Raw genomic sequence first — 16,340 nt, forward strand, 5'->3', positions numbered from 1 at the left:
CAATGTACCTGGGAAAATGACGGAGATTGTTTCTGTCACCCTCCACCCAGTTCTTCTGGAGAAATCTCTGTAAGGGTCTAGTGGTCGTCCCCTTATCTAGTAAGACTTTTTGTAGGTGCTGCTACGTGGATTTGGTGGCTTCTGAATACCTTTTATGCAGTAACTTTCTTTTTAAATTTTAGTGATAAGGTCAAAAACATTATTGAGAGTCTTTCAGAACACTGCCGGGGCTTATACTCTTGAAGCCTCCATTGGTTTTGATGGGAAGTGCCTGCTGTGGTCTCACATTATGCTTGGAAATTCAATAGTCTATGTTCACACTAGCACATTATGTAGCTCAAAAAATATAGCTCCCTCTGGTATAATTTAAAGAAACAAAACCTCTTCTATTCTCACAAGGATTATTTTTCCTCCCATCTTATGATCTAAGTGGTTAAAAATAAATTATTTTTGTTACCACAAAAAGCGGTGGTCAAGTACACAGCATACCTGCTCCCAAGCATCGAGCAACATGACATCATCTTCAGCCAAGTCGTCCTGAGTAAATTCTCCTGGGACCTCCTCAATCTAAAAAGGATATTATGTTGGGGTTTTTTGTGTTTTAATGATTTATCAAGATATTCTGATTTTACACAGACCAAAGATATTTTTAAAAGGCTAAGTCCGGAAGCTGGTATGCAATTCTTTTTGATCCCAAAGGGTCAAGCCCTAAACTGATTTGATGAATGTGTCAACGGTGTTTCACTGAAAGAAAACAAATCACATAATTGCATGTCCTGTAAAGTCAGCTCTCAGTTTGTCAGAACTGATAGGATGTCCTCAGGAGTGGCAGAGTTTTACATTGTAATTGTGAATATTGTTAAGTTGGGACCAAGGTCTGCCAGAAGAAGGAGACAGGGAAATTTCCATAGAGCACCCTGTACCAATCAAAACTACATCTATCAGCTGATATCAGCTGATATATTCTTGCAGCTTACATTCATTAATAAGGAAAAGAAACTGCTTTCGTTTGCAGTGGGTAAGCTCAGTGATGAAATACACATCTAAGCAAGCTTTCCAGTTACTTGATAATGGGACATTACGGTTGACTAAGTCCACAAAGGAAAGTCAGTCTGTTTCCTTCTTCCAAGGATGTGCAGGCAGATAGGAAAGCAGTTTAATGTTATTCTGTATGAGACGCAGAGGTAATAATGTAGCTAGTGGTCAGTCCTCTACTTTTGAAGGACTTTTGAGGGTTCGGCTATTCTTGGTCATGTAGGAGCACTAAAGGGATGGTAAGTAGATGGTGCAAAAGACCACCCTGTATTATGGTGGCCAGAAGGTCAGAATGATCTGACCTACCTTTTCTGGTGAGCTCTAACAGTGGTGATTCTGTTACTAGAGAAATGCTACAGGAAAGAGGGGATTTCACAGAATTTGGAGGGAGTTTAAAACAAAAAGCAAAAAAGTGTATAGCTCCCAGCAGACTATTATAGAGAGGTTGGTTCCCATTACTGTATTTCACAGGAGTGTTTTAGAAGCTTGTTAGAAGAATAGACTTTACTACTCTCATAAGATTTTGAAGTCCTTATTAAAGGATCCTATTTGTTTTATCCCTCTCCAAATGAATGGGCTATGCCTTAAGGAGACTGCAGAGATGGTAGCTAGCTATGTCCCCTACCTAAAAATTAGTGCATCCTTGCCAAACGGTGACACAATGCTGCCCTCCCAGAATACGGTAAGTAATTAAGCCTGAATCACAGGCTTAATACCTAGTGCACAGCTATGGGCAGTTCTGCTAAGGAAATAAGTCTTCCTACCTCCTTGAGCACAGGCCAATACCTTAAAGGTGTAATTACATGTCTTAAATCTCTATGGAAAATTTCAGGCTGCTAGGGATTTTTGGCAAGGGACATTTCTTTTCCTCACCACCACTATCAAACACCTAAGGGGCAAGGCACTGAGCTGCACTTTCTCAGCAAAATGACAGCAGTCTGGCAACGCTCTGCAAGAACACAATTGCTTTTGACTGGGCAAACACCTTGTCTTTTTGCATCTGCAGGCCTCTAGTCCAAGGCTGGAGCAGGCTCTGCGTGCAAACTTCTGCCATGTTAATTCTTCTGTCTGTCCTTTGCATTTGGATTGATTTAAAGCACCAAACGTCAACTCTCTAGCCCTTGCCACGCACGGCTAACTAAGCCAGATGCCCAGATTGATTTAATGTCTCCTGACTCCCAAGGCAAAATATACCAGAAACTATATAATTAAACAGACAGGAAAGAATCCCTCATGTACTCACAATAAATCTGCCAGTCTTGTTAGAACAACCATACAGGCGAGGAGGATGATCTTCAGCCTTTATCAAGAGTTGTGATGAAGTCTGGTATTTTTTTTTACCTCCAAGTGCTTTCCAGAATTCCTCTGAAATACACAATATATAATTTATTCAGCAGTGGATTTAATATTTCATGTTTTAGCTTGTTAGATACTGTTTCAAGAATCCCCAAACAATATCTTCTTTGCTGTCTCAAAGATGGGTGCATTTTCTCACACCTCTTCCTGCAGTTTGTCAAAATAACAATGAAGACACCCCTTGCAGACCTAAAGAGAGCAATGCGCTATGTCCTTCTCCCCTCCTAGGCACTCATGGTAAAGAAAGGACCGCATTCTTCTGCAGCCGCTGCTACTGACTAGTCCTACAGACTTCTAGGGCATTGCACTGCTTGTGTATCAGCCAGTTTTGGATGGATCTCCATGGTAAAATGTCAGGTTGGATTTTCAAAGAGAGAGAGAGAGCGCACATGCATCTGCCTCCAAAATATGTATGCTTGCAAAAATCATTCAGGCTGCGTTTCCATGCAGTGCTGTGTCTTCTCAGTTGCCTATGAGCAGCCACGTGGCTTCATACTAACCTGGTTCCTGGCCTTCATTAATCATAGCAGTCTGGCATTTAAGAACACTGGCAATGTATTGAGCCCCTTGTTCCTCTTCTTTGTTTGCTCCTTTTCCTACCCAGGTGTAGCCAGTGTTGTTTGGCAGTTTCAGAACAAAGACATCATTGGAGTTTAGTGACATTGCATCAACGTCAACCTAGATTGAGAAAGAAATTGTTTTATTCTTCATATTTACAAGTAATGTGATCACTATTTTGCATGCTTATATAAAATGTGTAGACAGATGTTGATCAGCTCTGGTTTTTTCCTTCAATTTTTCCCTAGATTTATAAAGATAGAAGTTAGAGAAGAATTTAACTTGAAACAGGGAACTGACTTGAAGGACAAAACTTTGGACTGTTTGGCAGTAGGAAGGGCTATCTCGTAAAGGTTGCTGATTTCTTATCTATTCTTTGTCAGCTGACAGTGTTCACTATGAATTTTCTTATAGCTTCCTCTGAAACATGTAGATTGGTTGTAGCTAGTTATGGCATATTCTCTTTGATTTATTAGATGGGTTACTCACATAGAGCAGTGATTTGATTTGGAGTTCTGTGTTTCTACCACATGTGACTACCCAACAAGATTAGTTGGAGAGGCTCATGGCAGCTATAGCGTTTTCCATGAGGAATAGCTGGCTTACTTAGCAGGTGACCTTACCTCCGCAATCCTGGTAATGTCTGCCAGGTTCCTGCGGATTTGGAAGAGTCGCGTGGGTGGAGCAGGTTTCTGACCTTCCTTCTTGGATGTCCCATCCTTGTAAACAATAAGCGGTTTGTTTTTGAACAAGCTCAGTAAATGTGCAGGCTCTTTGCCTTGGCTGACTCGGATCTGTACATACGTAAAGAAATGCAATAAGAGAAACAAAAGGAAACAGGTAGTTATTTTTGGTCTTTGTTGACTAGCATAGGGGATGTTAGCCAATAATGCTAAGTATGTTAGCAAGAATGAGAAGTGGCAAGCTGAGAAGATCTAAAAATATAGTTCCAGACACATTAGAGCATTTGTGAGTTTTTTGTCAATCATGCTGACACAAAGACAAGATTCAAACTTCTAACACCATGTTTAGCTGAGTACAATGGCTGCTACGTACTGTAATAAGAAAATTACTCTTTTTCAAAAGAACTGTCATTTCATAGAGTTTTATAGAGTGACTTAATTCCCCTGAAAAATTATCTTGGAAGCTTAGGTGCCCTGTATTTAAGCAGAAGAGAATGATTATTCATCCTGTTCATTATTTCTATGTGTATTTTACCTGCAAAAGGATGAAAAAGATGAGCATAAATCTATCTTGCAGAAGATAACAGGGATGACAAAAATGAACTTCCCTTACAGATGCAAAAGATGTTATTGCAATCTCAAAAAAACATTGAGCTATGAAGAACAACTATTTTTAGGTTAATGTATTATAGAAGTTATTTGTATACAACCATTTTTTCTTCCTTTATAACAGTATCACCTGACAAGGTGGAGGGCTGCAATTCCCCACCTTTCACTGACAGAAAGAAAGGGAAAAAAAGGGAATGAGGTACGCTGTGTAGCCAGCAGAGGAGAAGCGGAGAGGCCCAGCCCTTCAGCCCTGCCCCGTGAGGCTTGGGGTGGCTGCAGCTGGGCAGCCTGGCAGCTGGGGCGGCTGGGGCAGTGGTGGTCATGCTGGGCAGCAGGAGCAGGTGCTTCTGCTTATCTCACCGCTGGATAGATTGGCACAGTTGCCTGATAAGGATACCCTAGGTCACATATACTTCTAGGTGCCAAACTGCAGCAGGATTTTACAAACGACAAAAAAACCCCAAACCACTGCTGAGGGAAACGTGCTCCTGCAACACAAATAGGGGAACGGCTTTTTAATAGTCATTTGTACCGTAGTGCCATCTAGTGACGACAAAATAGTACCTTTAAACCTTTCAAATAATGCTAATACAGACGTTAAGCACAGGTAATATATTCTAGGTAGCCGTGTACATGCATACAAATGCACACATGCATATATACATATGTGTGTGTGTACACACATACATATATATACACATTTATATCTTCCTAAATTCATTGCAGGCTAAAAGTACTTTTAACTATCGTGTCCATTGCAGTGAGATGGATCTCCCTTCAGCTTTAACAAAACAGCTTTTTAAGCACATCATTATTGCAGCTGTTAGTAGTAATATTATTATTATTATTATTAGTTTAGTGTTAGTATTGGCCTTAGGTATGAGGCAGGACCATATTGTGCTGAACTCTATCCAAATATAGAACATGTGTTAGGAATATTTCAAGGATTAATTACCTACGAGTGTTCCAATCCTACCTTAATATAATTTCAGTCATAAATCATAACTGATTAATAGCTAAAAGTATGGACTGACATCTAAATTAACTGTACCTTGGTGGGTGGGGAAAGCCCTTTACTTTGGAAATTAAGAAATGGGAAACACAGAATTATCTCCTGCTGCCCAGAAAATCCCTGTCTGTCCGTAGTCATCCTCCAGCTCTAACCTTTTTATGAGGAGACCTCTCACCTCTCCACCTACCCACCACTCCTCACTAGAGATGAAAGCAGAGCACACACCTGGTCATGTTAGGAATAGCTTATCTCCTCACACCTTTTAGCTGCCAGTGTCCCGCGCCTTGCCTTGCACACCCTATTTCTGCAAGTGAGGACATGTATCCTGCGTTCATGGAGCTGCAAGCACTATGGCATGCAAAAACCCAAGTTATGTTCCTCACTAAGGCAGGGACAAGCCAGACCCTGTCGCACGGTCCTGGCAGGCTCTCCCATTCTGGCTGTCATGTGGCATTCATGTCTCTGGTTTTGGCTCTCTAGAAGTCAGGTGTCTTGTCCGGGCTAAACATCACAGCTTCCTCCACAATCAAAAGGAGACAGGGGAGCTCACGCAGGGCTATTGCCCTGTCAGACACCTGCTTCAGAGTGAGTTGCTCTGGGAGGATCTTATCATTCAGCCTCCACTGACCTTGTACAGAGTCCATAAGACTAGGCAGGACTAAAACCTAATTTTTAGATTTTTAAAGTGAAAGTTGAAGGAAAGAAAAGGCAGTTTTAGGTTCTGTTATATCTGTGTTCTTTTGCACATCTACGTTCAGAAAGGATGATTCAAATAGAAAATCACCAGTGATTTTAAAAGAAGGCCATGGTGCTTGGCTCAATACAAACCATGAGCAGTTGATATTCCCAGTCTTCAAATAGTACATCCTCCTTTCAGTTCTCATTGAAATTTGCATATATTGCATGCTCTATTGAATTCCGTCCAAAAGACACTAACCTGCACGGCCTGACCGTTCAATAAGCGATCCAGCTGAACCGTCAGAAATGCAGATGCAGTCAGTTCATCTTTTGTAGTATGGGCTCCTTGCCTGAGGAAGACAAGGAGAAAGACAATGGTTAAGGCCAGTTTCAAAATGATCCAGAGCTTACACTGCATGATGAATGCACAGTAAACAATCTTGCATTTACACATGGTTAGACTCAAAAGGACATAAGGTCAGCATAAAATAATATCCACATGCTGGAGGTCTGTGCAAAGCCAACCAAACATACCATGTGTAGATGATCTGCCCTTTAGGGTAAGTGTAGAGGATAATGTAGCAGTCACCACCGTAGAACTGTCCGTACGTCTCGGGTCCCACAGGAACTCTACCGCTGCTTTCCACACGCCAGATCTGAGGAAACAGAGAAATCACTGAAGAATGCTGAACGTTATCCTGAGACACTTCAAGAAGCAATTTACTGTGTCATCCCTTGAGTCACCTTTGTTTCTGTTCCCAAGTGTTACGGAATGAAACCAGGAAGGATTCTTCATGAAGTAGATAGATACACTCTGTGCCCACCGAATGAATGAATAATGACCATCAACAAGCCATTGCAGTACACTTTTGTCTTGATGCTTTAATGCCACATGGTCACCTCATAATGCTATGTTGAACTTACTTGCTTAACATCTTAAGGTTATAATATGACATGAAGGGCACAAAATTGTGATCCATCATAGAACTATCATTTCATCTGGGAGAGGCACACTGTAGTCAGATAACAGTTAGGCAGATTTCTTCCTACTTGATTGACTACAGCCCAGTTCAGTTAACAACTGCTCTTCAAAAACATAGTGCTAAAATTACACAGCAAAAAATGCTTCAGACCTTAGCTGCTTTGGCTCAAGCCTATGGAGCATCCCAAATATAGGGTTATAAAACTAGAAAATATACCAACAAGACTGTAGGTATTGATTTATCCCTTCTTTTTCTTCCAGAATCACAGTATGCTGTGTTGGTACAATACCAAACCAGCCCTGTGTAGACCAAAGATATTCCTGCAGTGGGATATGGATAGATCTAGAAAGAATGTACAGTCATCTTTTTCTCTCCAAATCCAGGCCACCTGAGAGACACACAGGCACAAAGAAGGTTCCCCTAGAAAGCAGATTGGATACATACATAAAAACGTGGAATGAATTTCTGATGCCAAGGGCAAGCCTTCCCATTCCAGATTTCAAGCTGATGTGAGCTAGAGGTTCTTCTTTAGGCTAAGGATTAAGTATATCTTTAAAAGGTATTGTGTAGAACGGGAAGTATTTCTGCTGTTTGGTTATGTATTGATGACTGGTACAACATCCTTCATAAGCACCAAAAAAAATGTGACCCAGCATACAGCTGACAAAGAGATCCACTTTCTACTTCAAAGTACCTTTCCTGACGGTAGAGGTAACACTGCCACTAATGTAGTGTTCCTCTATGCAACAGTTTAAATGGCAAAACATAGAGTAGCAGCTTATCCTATTATAAGTAACAGAATACATTAGGTAGGTAGGTGGGATACAATTTAATACAACACAAAAATTACCTCTACTTTTCCTGAACCATCATCTACCATGTTATGCTGGGCAGCCATTTGTGGAGACTCGTGTAACTTGGTAGCATCAAATTCAATCTGCTCAATTTTAGCCACTCTCTCTGTGACATATACTTTGCCAAAGCCATCACTTTGATCTTTATCCTTCCAGTCTTTGAAAAATTGTTTGAAAATTGGTGTTTCACCTCCTTCGGGAAGAACTTGAATCTGAAATGAAGCAAGGCACATAAAATGGAAGGAAAACAAAACTGACAGTTACTCGAACAGAAACTTTTCTGAATCACCTGTTAGTGAAATATTGCTCTTATTGTCTTATAAGACCTTAAAAATATTTTTTGCTGTTTTAAAAACAAAGTCTTTAACGGAGCTCATGCTCTCCTGGTATCATCTCATAAATAGATCACACCTGTGTGTTGGCAGGGTAATTCATCTGCTGTATGAATTGTTCAGCATTCTTCATGGCAGCCTTCCTCTCTTGTGGGTTAGCATCTTTGCCTGGTTAAAACATAAAGATAACAACACATAGGAAAAGGCAATGAGCTCACAGATCCTGCAAAAACAAGATGTCCTTGAGCCAGGTTCTCTTCGACATTGCGCTTGCCTCAATCTTGAACAAACACAAATGCTGGACATAACATGAGCAAGCAAGAAGAGTCACACAAAATTGAATGGACAAAACAGTACCTCAGTGGCTTTGGAAACAGTTAATTTTTTTTTTTAAAGGGCATTGTTTTTTGCTTAGTGTGTGTGTTTCTATCAAAAAAATGCTGTTCATAATAACTGCTTGGTTCAAGGCACAAGAACACCCTGACTCTTTTCTCTGAATCCTCCTTTGCTGGGCTGCAAAGTGTAAAACAAAGCTGCTGTCCAGAACTGCCTTCACTTCTTCAGGCAGCACCACAGTAGGAGTAAATGAAACTCCCATTTTGTCTGGCTGAGCTCTGCACCCTTCCCCACCCATTGCTCCTTGTTCAGCCTTGATCAGTGTTAGACATCTTTGAAAGTCTCTGTGGGACGATACCATGTATCAGGTCTGTGCCCAGATGGCTGTCAATGACTATATTCCAAAGACCTTCTTACTCTAGTAAGATGCTCCAATAAGCTATTCATTGTATTCCATTTTGAATGAGACTATTAAAGTAATTCACATCCTCAGCTTAATGGTCTGAAGATTTCCAGCAGACATGATAACTGCAGCCTCCCAGAGCAAGGGTGAGACTCACAGATTATTGAGTTTTTTCCACACATTATTGCTACCAACAGTAGCAAAGTGAGGATGCACAGAGGGGCACATAGGGCCATATTCAAAGGGCCTAAGTTGTATTTTATTTATTTTATCCCTGAGCGTGCTGCCTATCTGAACACAGCTCCCAAAATGCTCTCTTTGAATGGATGTTTCCCTAACTGCAAATGAAGTTTTCAAGCTTACAATGCTTCCTGGACTGACTTCAGGAATTTGACAACTGCATTGATTAATTAATTGCTACTGCATATGGTAAAAAGAAATGCAAATGCCACATAATAATTAATACACTACCTCAGACAAAAAAGGCGGGATACTCAGCACTGGATGCAATGGCAGCATCACAGCAACCCAGCTACAAGGTGTCCAGACCTAATTCCCCAGTAGTAGTATGCTCCTGGGAAATGTTCAGTCAAAGCAATTGCAGATGCTCCTACAAGCACTGATGATACTACAGAGAAATATTCACAAGAACAAAAGAAGCATCAAAGTATTTGCAAGCTTATGCTTTTAGTTGATGCCTGGGACACTCACCTTTCAATTTCATACATTTGTGGAGTAATGTATAGAAATATTATATCTACCTATTATCAAACCTTCAGTGTCCAGATTTTGTCCCAGAAGATAGGGATTTGATGGCAATATACAAAACTTGTACGTAGGATTCTTTATGCTTGCTTTGTAATTGCAGTTAGATAAGCATTTAAGCACCCAAGCTTACAGATGCCTCAAAAATAGCCAGGATCCATAGATAGGACTTGGTCTTGAGGCCCTTACTCACACGAGCAATCCTTGTCCATTGACCACACCAAGAAGAACTGTGTGCAGTGTACTGTGTCCAGCCAGTACTAAATTCTTGCTAGTGTCCCAAGGGTCTTGTGTCAACTCCTTAGATATGTCTGTGTAGCTTCTGCATTTGTAACAGAAATAATCTCTTACCTTTCCACACAAATATCTTCCTTGCAGCACCGTTGTCCAAAATGAAGCACTCCTCAGACAAAAGCATAGCCATGGAGAAGGGATTTTCCTCTGCTACCACAGACACCTTCATGGATCCACTTGCATCTGACACCTAAGAAAGTGTCCTGGTTATATTCCTTTTCATTAGATTTATTACTGATATTATATTTTATTATTATTATTGTTAGTATTTTATTTTACTTGAGTTATCAAATCGTTCTTATCTCAACCCCCCCCCCCCAACCAGCTCCCTCCCCCCTCCCCCCAAAAAAACAACCCAAGAAGAGACAAGCGATGCGCAATGCAATTGCTCACCACCCGCTGACTGATGCCAGAGCAGTGATCCGCCCCTCCTGGCCAGCTCCCCCCAGTTTATATACTGAGCATAACATTCTATGGTATGGAATATCCCTTTGGCTACTTTGGGTCAGCTGTCCTGGTCATGCTCCCTCCCAGCTTCTTGTACACCTGCACGCTGGCAGAGCGTGGGAAACGGAAAAGCCCTTGACTTATCCTAAGTGCTACTTAGCAACAACTAAAACATCAGTGTGTTATCAACATTATTCTCACACTAAATCCAAAACACACTGTACCAGCTACGAGGAAGAAAATTAACTCTATCCCAGCCGATACCAGGACAGAAAGCAATCATTTCGAATTTAGATCAACTCTGGCTATTATAACCAACTAACTTCTGCTCCCAAAATTACTATAAAAATCAGTCACCCTTCCTATATAAACGACTGTATGAAATTTGAGTGCTTCTGGAAAGTAAGGTTGGCTAATGATTTGTTTTGTTTCATTTCATTTTACATCCAGTAGAGGGAGATGTCGTGTTAATTTTAGTGAGTTTGTTGGATCCCTGTCTCACAACTTCTTAATTACGTTTCTCTCCCACTTTCAACTGCTCATTCAGTGAACACCTCACAGTTAAAAATCCGTATTTTCTTCACGCCACCCTTTATGCTCAGCTGAACTGGTGCAGTCCCTAGGTGTCATCTTCTGCTACCAAACAACCTGCACTGAAGCCAAAGGTACATGCACATGCTGAACAAGAGCATTTGAATTTATAATAAAATAGTCCTACACTGATATTAACAAATGAAATACCTACATTTATAACCTACAGTTCTTTAATTGGAAACTGCCATACAAGACCTGTTGCAGAATCTGCTTTGTAACCTCTACCACCACTGTAAGCTCATGTAGACCTTTATAACCGTTTAAAATTCACTCCTGCACAGCTGAAAAGACCAATTATTACTACTGAAAAGAAGCTACTATTATTGTGGCTTCCAATTTTCTAGAAGCCTTTATTTCCTTTCATAATTAAATATTAATTTTAAATACACCATTATATCTTATATTGTATATTATGGAAGCACAAGATGGAAATTACTGCTGCATACAACAAATAAAAATCAACTATTATACCTACTGTGAAGGCTTACCATAGACCCATCTCCCGAATTTGACACTCACTGCTATTCTGCAACACACTTAAATTTAGCTAACAGAGCTCCGTTAGCAGGACCCTGTGTACTTAGAGGAATTTATTAGATAGCCGCAGAATTTTTCTAGAGTTCTTAGGATTCCAAAATTTACTGCAAGCACTTTCCTCTGCTCTAGTATTGTCTTACAGCAATAGTCCAGATCATACATGCAGGCCTTCTTTTTCTTCTTTTTTTTCCTAAGACCCTGCTATAAAGATAAATATGTGCCAGATTTTTTTGGCAAGAATGGAATGATTCATGAGAACTAAACACAGCACATAGACGACAAGGACTAAAAATGTCCTTGTAACAATGATCACCTCATATAGGCTTCTTGTAAATGCCCCCCCCACACGAGGTAGAGGAAGGATCATGTAACAGGCAGGGAAGAGAGGTGGCTCCATCCTGCTGTGGTCTGCGGGATGCAGGAGCTGCGGAGGGAGTGACTCATCCTCTCTCACACTTCACAGCAACTCTGAAGCTACTGTAGATGGCGCCTAAAAGGTCACACACCTATGGATCCAATAGCACGTAGCGCTGTCAGCGTGTTACCACTTGTTGACCAAACCCTTCTTGTGAAGTGACTATGGCGAAGGGAAGAAAGTGCACGGTATGCCAGTGAAACACAAGGCAACCTCATTGCATGAGCCTGAGCACAAAGTGCTGAAGAGAAAGGTCCAGATCTCAATGTTAATGGGAGTTTGAAAAAACTTGCAGTCTTCAGGAGAAAATAATCTTTTTTTTACTGGGAGGGGTGAGGATAAAGTCTTTTCTAGATTTCATTAAAAACAGCCCCCTTTTCCAAACACTTTCTCACTTCTGTTCTCAAGTGGGAGAATATGAAAGAAAGGGGAGCTGTGGGGGGAAAAAAAAAAGAAAGAAAATACAGGCCTGGGAATAGTTTGGCTTTTTTCAGAAAAAGAAAAATAGTTGTGTAGCCTTGTATATAGGTAAGATACTGCATTGTTAGTTCAAAGAATAAATTACATGCCTCTTCTAGGGAAGAGCAGTATGCCTAGCATGACATGAGGAAAAATCGTAACTTCACTGAATGTAACCATAAAACTCTTACCGATTTAAATGGACTACGTATTTAATCTATTTTGTTTATAGGTAATTTTCCTGGCAGTGGCACTGCCCTAGTCAGTGTTAAGCTATTGCAGGTGAGGAAGGAGGAAAAGGGCATTGTAAAAGAAAGGAGTTTTGCATTCAAATTCCTTTGGATTTAATATAACAAAACTGTCCACCTCTCAAACTCTGCTAAGAATAACGAAACCATGTATGACTACTAAAACGGGCACTGCTATAATCAAGAAGACAGGAAATATAGTTTAAGACCAGTTAATTCCTCTTTGACCTGCACTGAGTGGTTCATAGGTCATGCTTAACTTGCCTCCTGAGTAAAGAGGACTGTGCTGTCTTGATTGACATCCTTTGAGAAACTTTTCCATTGGCTGCAAATCAACTAATATAACTGCAGTTCTGTAACTGAAGCCAGAACTCCATATATGAGGGTACTAGATGCACGAATACTGTTGAGTGTACCTAACTAAAAGAAATGTCAATTACTTACCATATATAGTTTAGCGCTTCTCCTGTTTGTAATATCGGCCAGTTCATCATCATCATCATCACACTCAGGAAGCGCTGGCTTGCTCCCTAAAACCTGTACAACAGGAGAATAACAAACTCAGTGCAGAGAGAGAGTAGGTTCTGTAGTATAAATACCTAAACACTTTAATGTTTTGTCCAAGTAATCTATTAAATAGGATCATCTTTACATATAATCCAATCTAAATCCAAACTCATGGGTCACTTTTTCATAAACATGGGTAATTTTAAATAACTGTGTCACATCTCCAGCAGCTTTAGATATACATGCTGTCTTTCTTGCAAGCCAACTTGCTGGTTGTCTAGAGACTAGGGTAGGAAAGATAAATAAAGAAAAATTTCAAAGAACACATGCACACACAAATATACAGAATAGAAGGGTTTATGTGATCCTATTCTATGAGTGTGTTTGTATGTTCATTTTCCCTTTTTCCTCCCCGTAACTTTTAAACTGTTGGCAAGCTCATCTTACAATTTTTGGAATGACATTACTCTTAAAATGTTTAACAATACTAAAATTAAAGTAGACCAAGTGAAATATTTGAGTTGAAATTATCTTTTAAAATATTTAAATTGACAATACAAAATATCAGATTATGAGTTAAAAAATCATAAAAATTACAGATTCTTAATCCCATTTTAAGGGGGAAAAATTAGCTAACGTCTTGAAAAAAATGTATGGGGTGAGAAAAACATTTTTTTTGCTCCACCACCAGAATATCAATTTTAACACTATGGTTGTTTTACATCATAGTAGTTTTACACCATGAGTAATGTTATAACAACTTTCACTACAAAAAATTTACAGAGGTTCATCAGGAATACACTATGGTCAGATAGTCATTATTAGACCTTCATTACCCTTTCTTAATGATCTTTCCTTAAGAATTCATACATGACCAGATCCAAATTTTACATACCAAATATTATGGATTTCTATGAAATTATGTCCCAGGGTGAAGGTAGTTGTAATTGGTATGTCTGAATAACTAAATATTAACATCAACTACAAGGGCAGTGCCAGCCTTCCTATTGATGCAGTGCATTTGCATTAACATGGAGTCACATGCAAAAGCACTGTAAATATTGATAACAGGGAAGCCTGACAAAGCATACAACTGCAAAGAATTTGAAAAAAAAAACCAATATAGCCTAAATATTTAATATAAATCTGCCATCTGTGGAGTTTCCTGACCTGCTAAAGCCAGTACAATAGTAAAAAAAAAAAGCTTTGTTAAATGTGATCGCTGCAGTTTAAGCTAAAATATTTCACTTGTGACTTGTTGAAGACAAGAAGGTAACGCCCTGAGTGTTTACAAAAGATGTTACCCATAGCTCTTCAGTAGCTATCAGTCAGCGTTTCCTGAATTTATGCTACATGGCTGCAGATTTACTAATTTATAGGTCAAGTAGTGCTACCTGTTCATAGTAGAGTACCACCATGCTTGTGAATGGCTAAAAACATAGGGCATATGTGGCATATAAGCACAAGGTTTCTGAAAATGTTTCACTTCCTAGATTTTCCCACTAACCAGCAGCCTATACACAAGCCATAGAGCACCAACAATAATGCTGTCTTTGTAATGCAAGGGTCAGAAAATTGCCAAATAACAAGCATGCATCTTTACCTGAACAGACACTGAATAGGTTTGAAGGTTTTATAACATTTGACTTTCAGTAACAATTAAGAGGGTAAAAGAGTCCTGTTAATAAAACTTCCAGAAGTCCATACTCACTAGTTCTCTGCTTAATTAGAGAAAATAATTGTATATCCAGCAAAAAAATACACACACTAAAAAAAAAAACCACACAAGAATTATGATCCCTGATACAGTTAAAGTCAGCGTTTTCCCTTGCCATGCATACAGAATACCTGTGGCACCACAATTATTTTGCAGCTTTGTTGCAAGGTACTTAAAGTGATACAAAATAAACTGCTCTTAACAGTGTGAGCTAAGAGTGACACCCTGAATATTTTTAAACAAGGCTAAATAGTGTCTGTTGGTGCTTGTGAAAGCATCTTGACAGAAGCAGCCTCTCTATTCACAGCACAGTTGAGGCACTTTACTCTGGTAGCAATTAAACCAAAAATTGGGCTTTAAAATTGGCCCCAGCACAGTTTAGATTGCTGGCCTGACCTGTTGGTGTCTTAAAACTGCATTTAGAAATGTTTTTCTGAACTAGGTAGAGAATTATTGTCAGATTCCCTAAGTCTTATCTCAGGAAATCTCAGTTCATCAGTACTGGCATAGAGAGAGGAGTCAAAACCTCCTTTGCGCAGATGCAGTTACAGGTATGAGATGAACTGCCCTGGAAAGGGCAGAGACATTCTGGTTCTGGGGAAACCCATTCACAATACACTAAACAGCAGCTTGCACAGTAGCTTCTCTGGCCAAAGCTAGCCCTATGCTTCAGCACAGGTGAGCAGAAAAGGAATATTACTCATTTTTGTAATTCTTCTGCAGTTTCTCAGAGGAGCCCAAAAGTAAATGGAGAAGGTTCTTGCACATGCCCCATTCTCCTGCACCTGAAGTCACAGTTGCTTGTAGATGCTGGCATTTTGGTGACCCTTGCTAAGAAAGGACAAGATGTGCTTTTCCTACCACCAGATAAGAAAATCCAGGACTTGTGAGGAGGGCTGTGCTGCCAACACAGCTGTTCGAATAAGCCTTGAGCTGAATCACTAAGGGGTATGTACACCTGTGTGTGTTGGTATCAAAACCAGAAGATGATACAAGGTTAAAATGATCTAAGGCATGTGAAGACACCAACTGTGAAGAGATGCAGCGTGCACTATATATATTCATTATATGAAGTGATACAGTATGAAATACATATAGTCAGTACACTTTTGTATTGCTAGGAACAACTTCTGTCATTCCCAACGTGCATTAATTTCAGACAGTTTTGTCTTGTAGACTGGAGGATGAGACAGATCACAGAAGGAAAAATTCTGTGCTTAAACAGAAAGCAATTTATGCTGAAAAAAATGTTAAATTCTGTCCCAAAGAAATTCCTTCCAGAAAAGTTGTCTTTCCTTCTTCTAAGGCAAACTCCCATGCTACGGCTGGGTCCACACACAGCCACACATGTGCCTGGATGTTATGACAACTGATAATTTTATCAAAAAGATTACGAAGTGTGTATTGAACACCAGCTAACTGCTATGCTGAAATTGGGCTGTATCATTACACAAGCATATGGCAGGCTGAGTTGCAGCTCTCCAGGGCACACCACCTTTATACACATAATTCTCATGT

At 39.9% G+C, this 16,340-nt stretch overlaps 1 protein-coding gene across 3 annotated transcripts in view; it reads right to left on the reverse strand.

Moving 5' to 3' along the window:
- The window catches only part of SCIN (scinderin), a 53,158-nt gene that overhangs the window by 3,887 nt on the left and 32,931 nt on the right, over positions 1-16,340 (reverse strand). For all 3 annotated transcript variants that reach the window (XM_049798748.1, XM_049798751.1, XM_049798750.1), the window contains exons 5-14: positions 13,043-13,135; positions 9,956-10,088; positions 8,180-8,268; positions 7,765-7,980; positions 6,466-6,587; positions 6,191-6,281; positions 3,573-3,743; positions 2,892-3,069; positions 2,279-2,400; positions 490-567 (exon numbers count right to left, since the gene is read on the reverse strand). In XM_049798748.1, coding sequence (XP_049654705.1) covers positions 490-567; positions 2,279-2,400; positions 2,892-3,069; positions 3,573-3,743; positions 6,191-6,281; positions 6,466-6,587; positions 7,765-7,980; positions 8,180-8,268; positions 9,956-10,088; positions 13,043-13,135 — 1,293 coding nt within the window. The remainder of the gene's footprint in view (positions 1-489; positions 568-2,278; positions 2,401-2,891; positions 3,070-3,572; positions 3,744-6,190; positions 6,282-6,465; positions 6,588-7,764; positions 7,981-8,179; positions 8,269-9,955; positions 10,089-13,042; positions 13,136-16,340) is intronic.

The sequence above is a fragment of the Accipiter gentilis genome, chromosome 4 (genome assembly GCF_929443795.1).
Source record: "Accipiter gentilis chromosome 4, bAccGen1.1, whole genome shotgun sequence".
In the NCBI taxonomy this organism is placed as follows: domain Eukaryota; kingdom Metazoa; phylum Chordata; class Aves; order Accipitriformes; family Accipitridae; genus Astur; species Astur gentilis.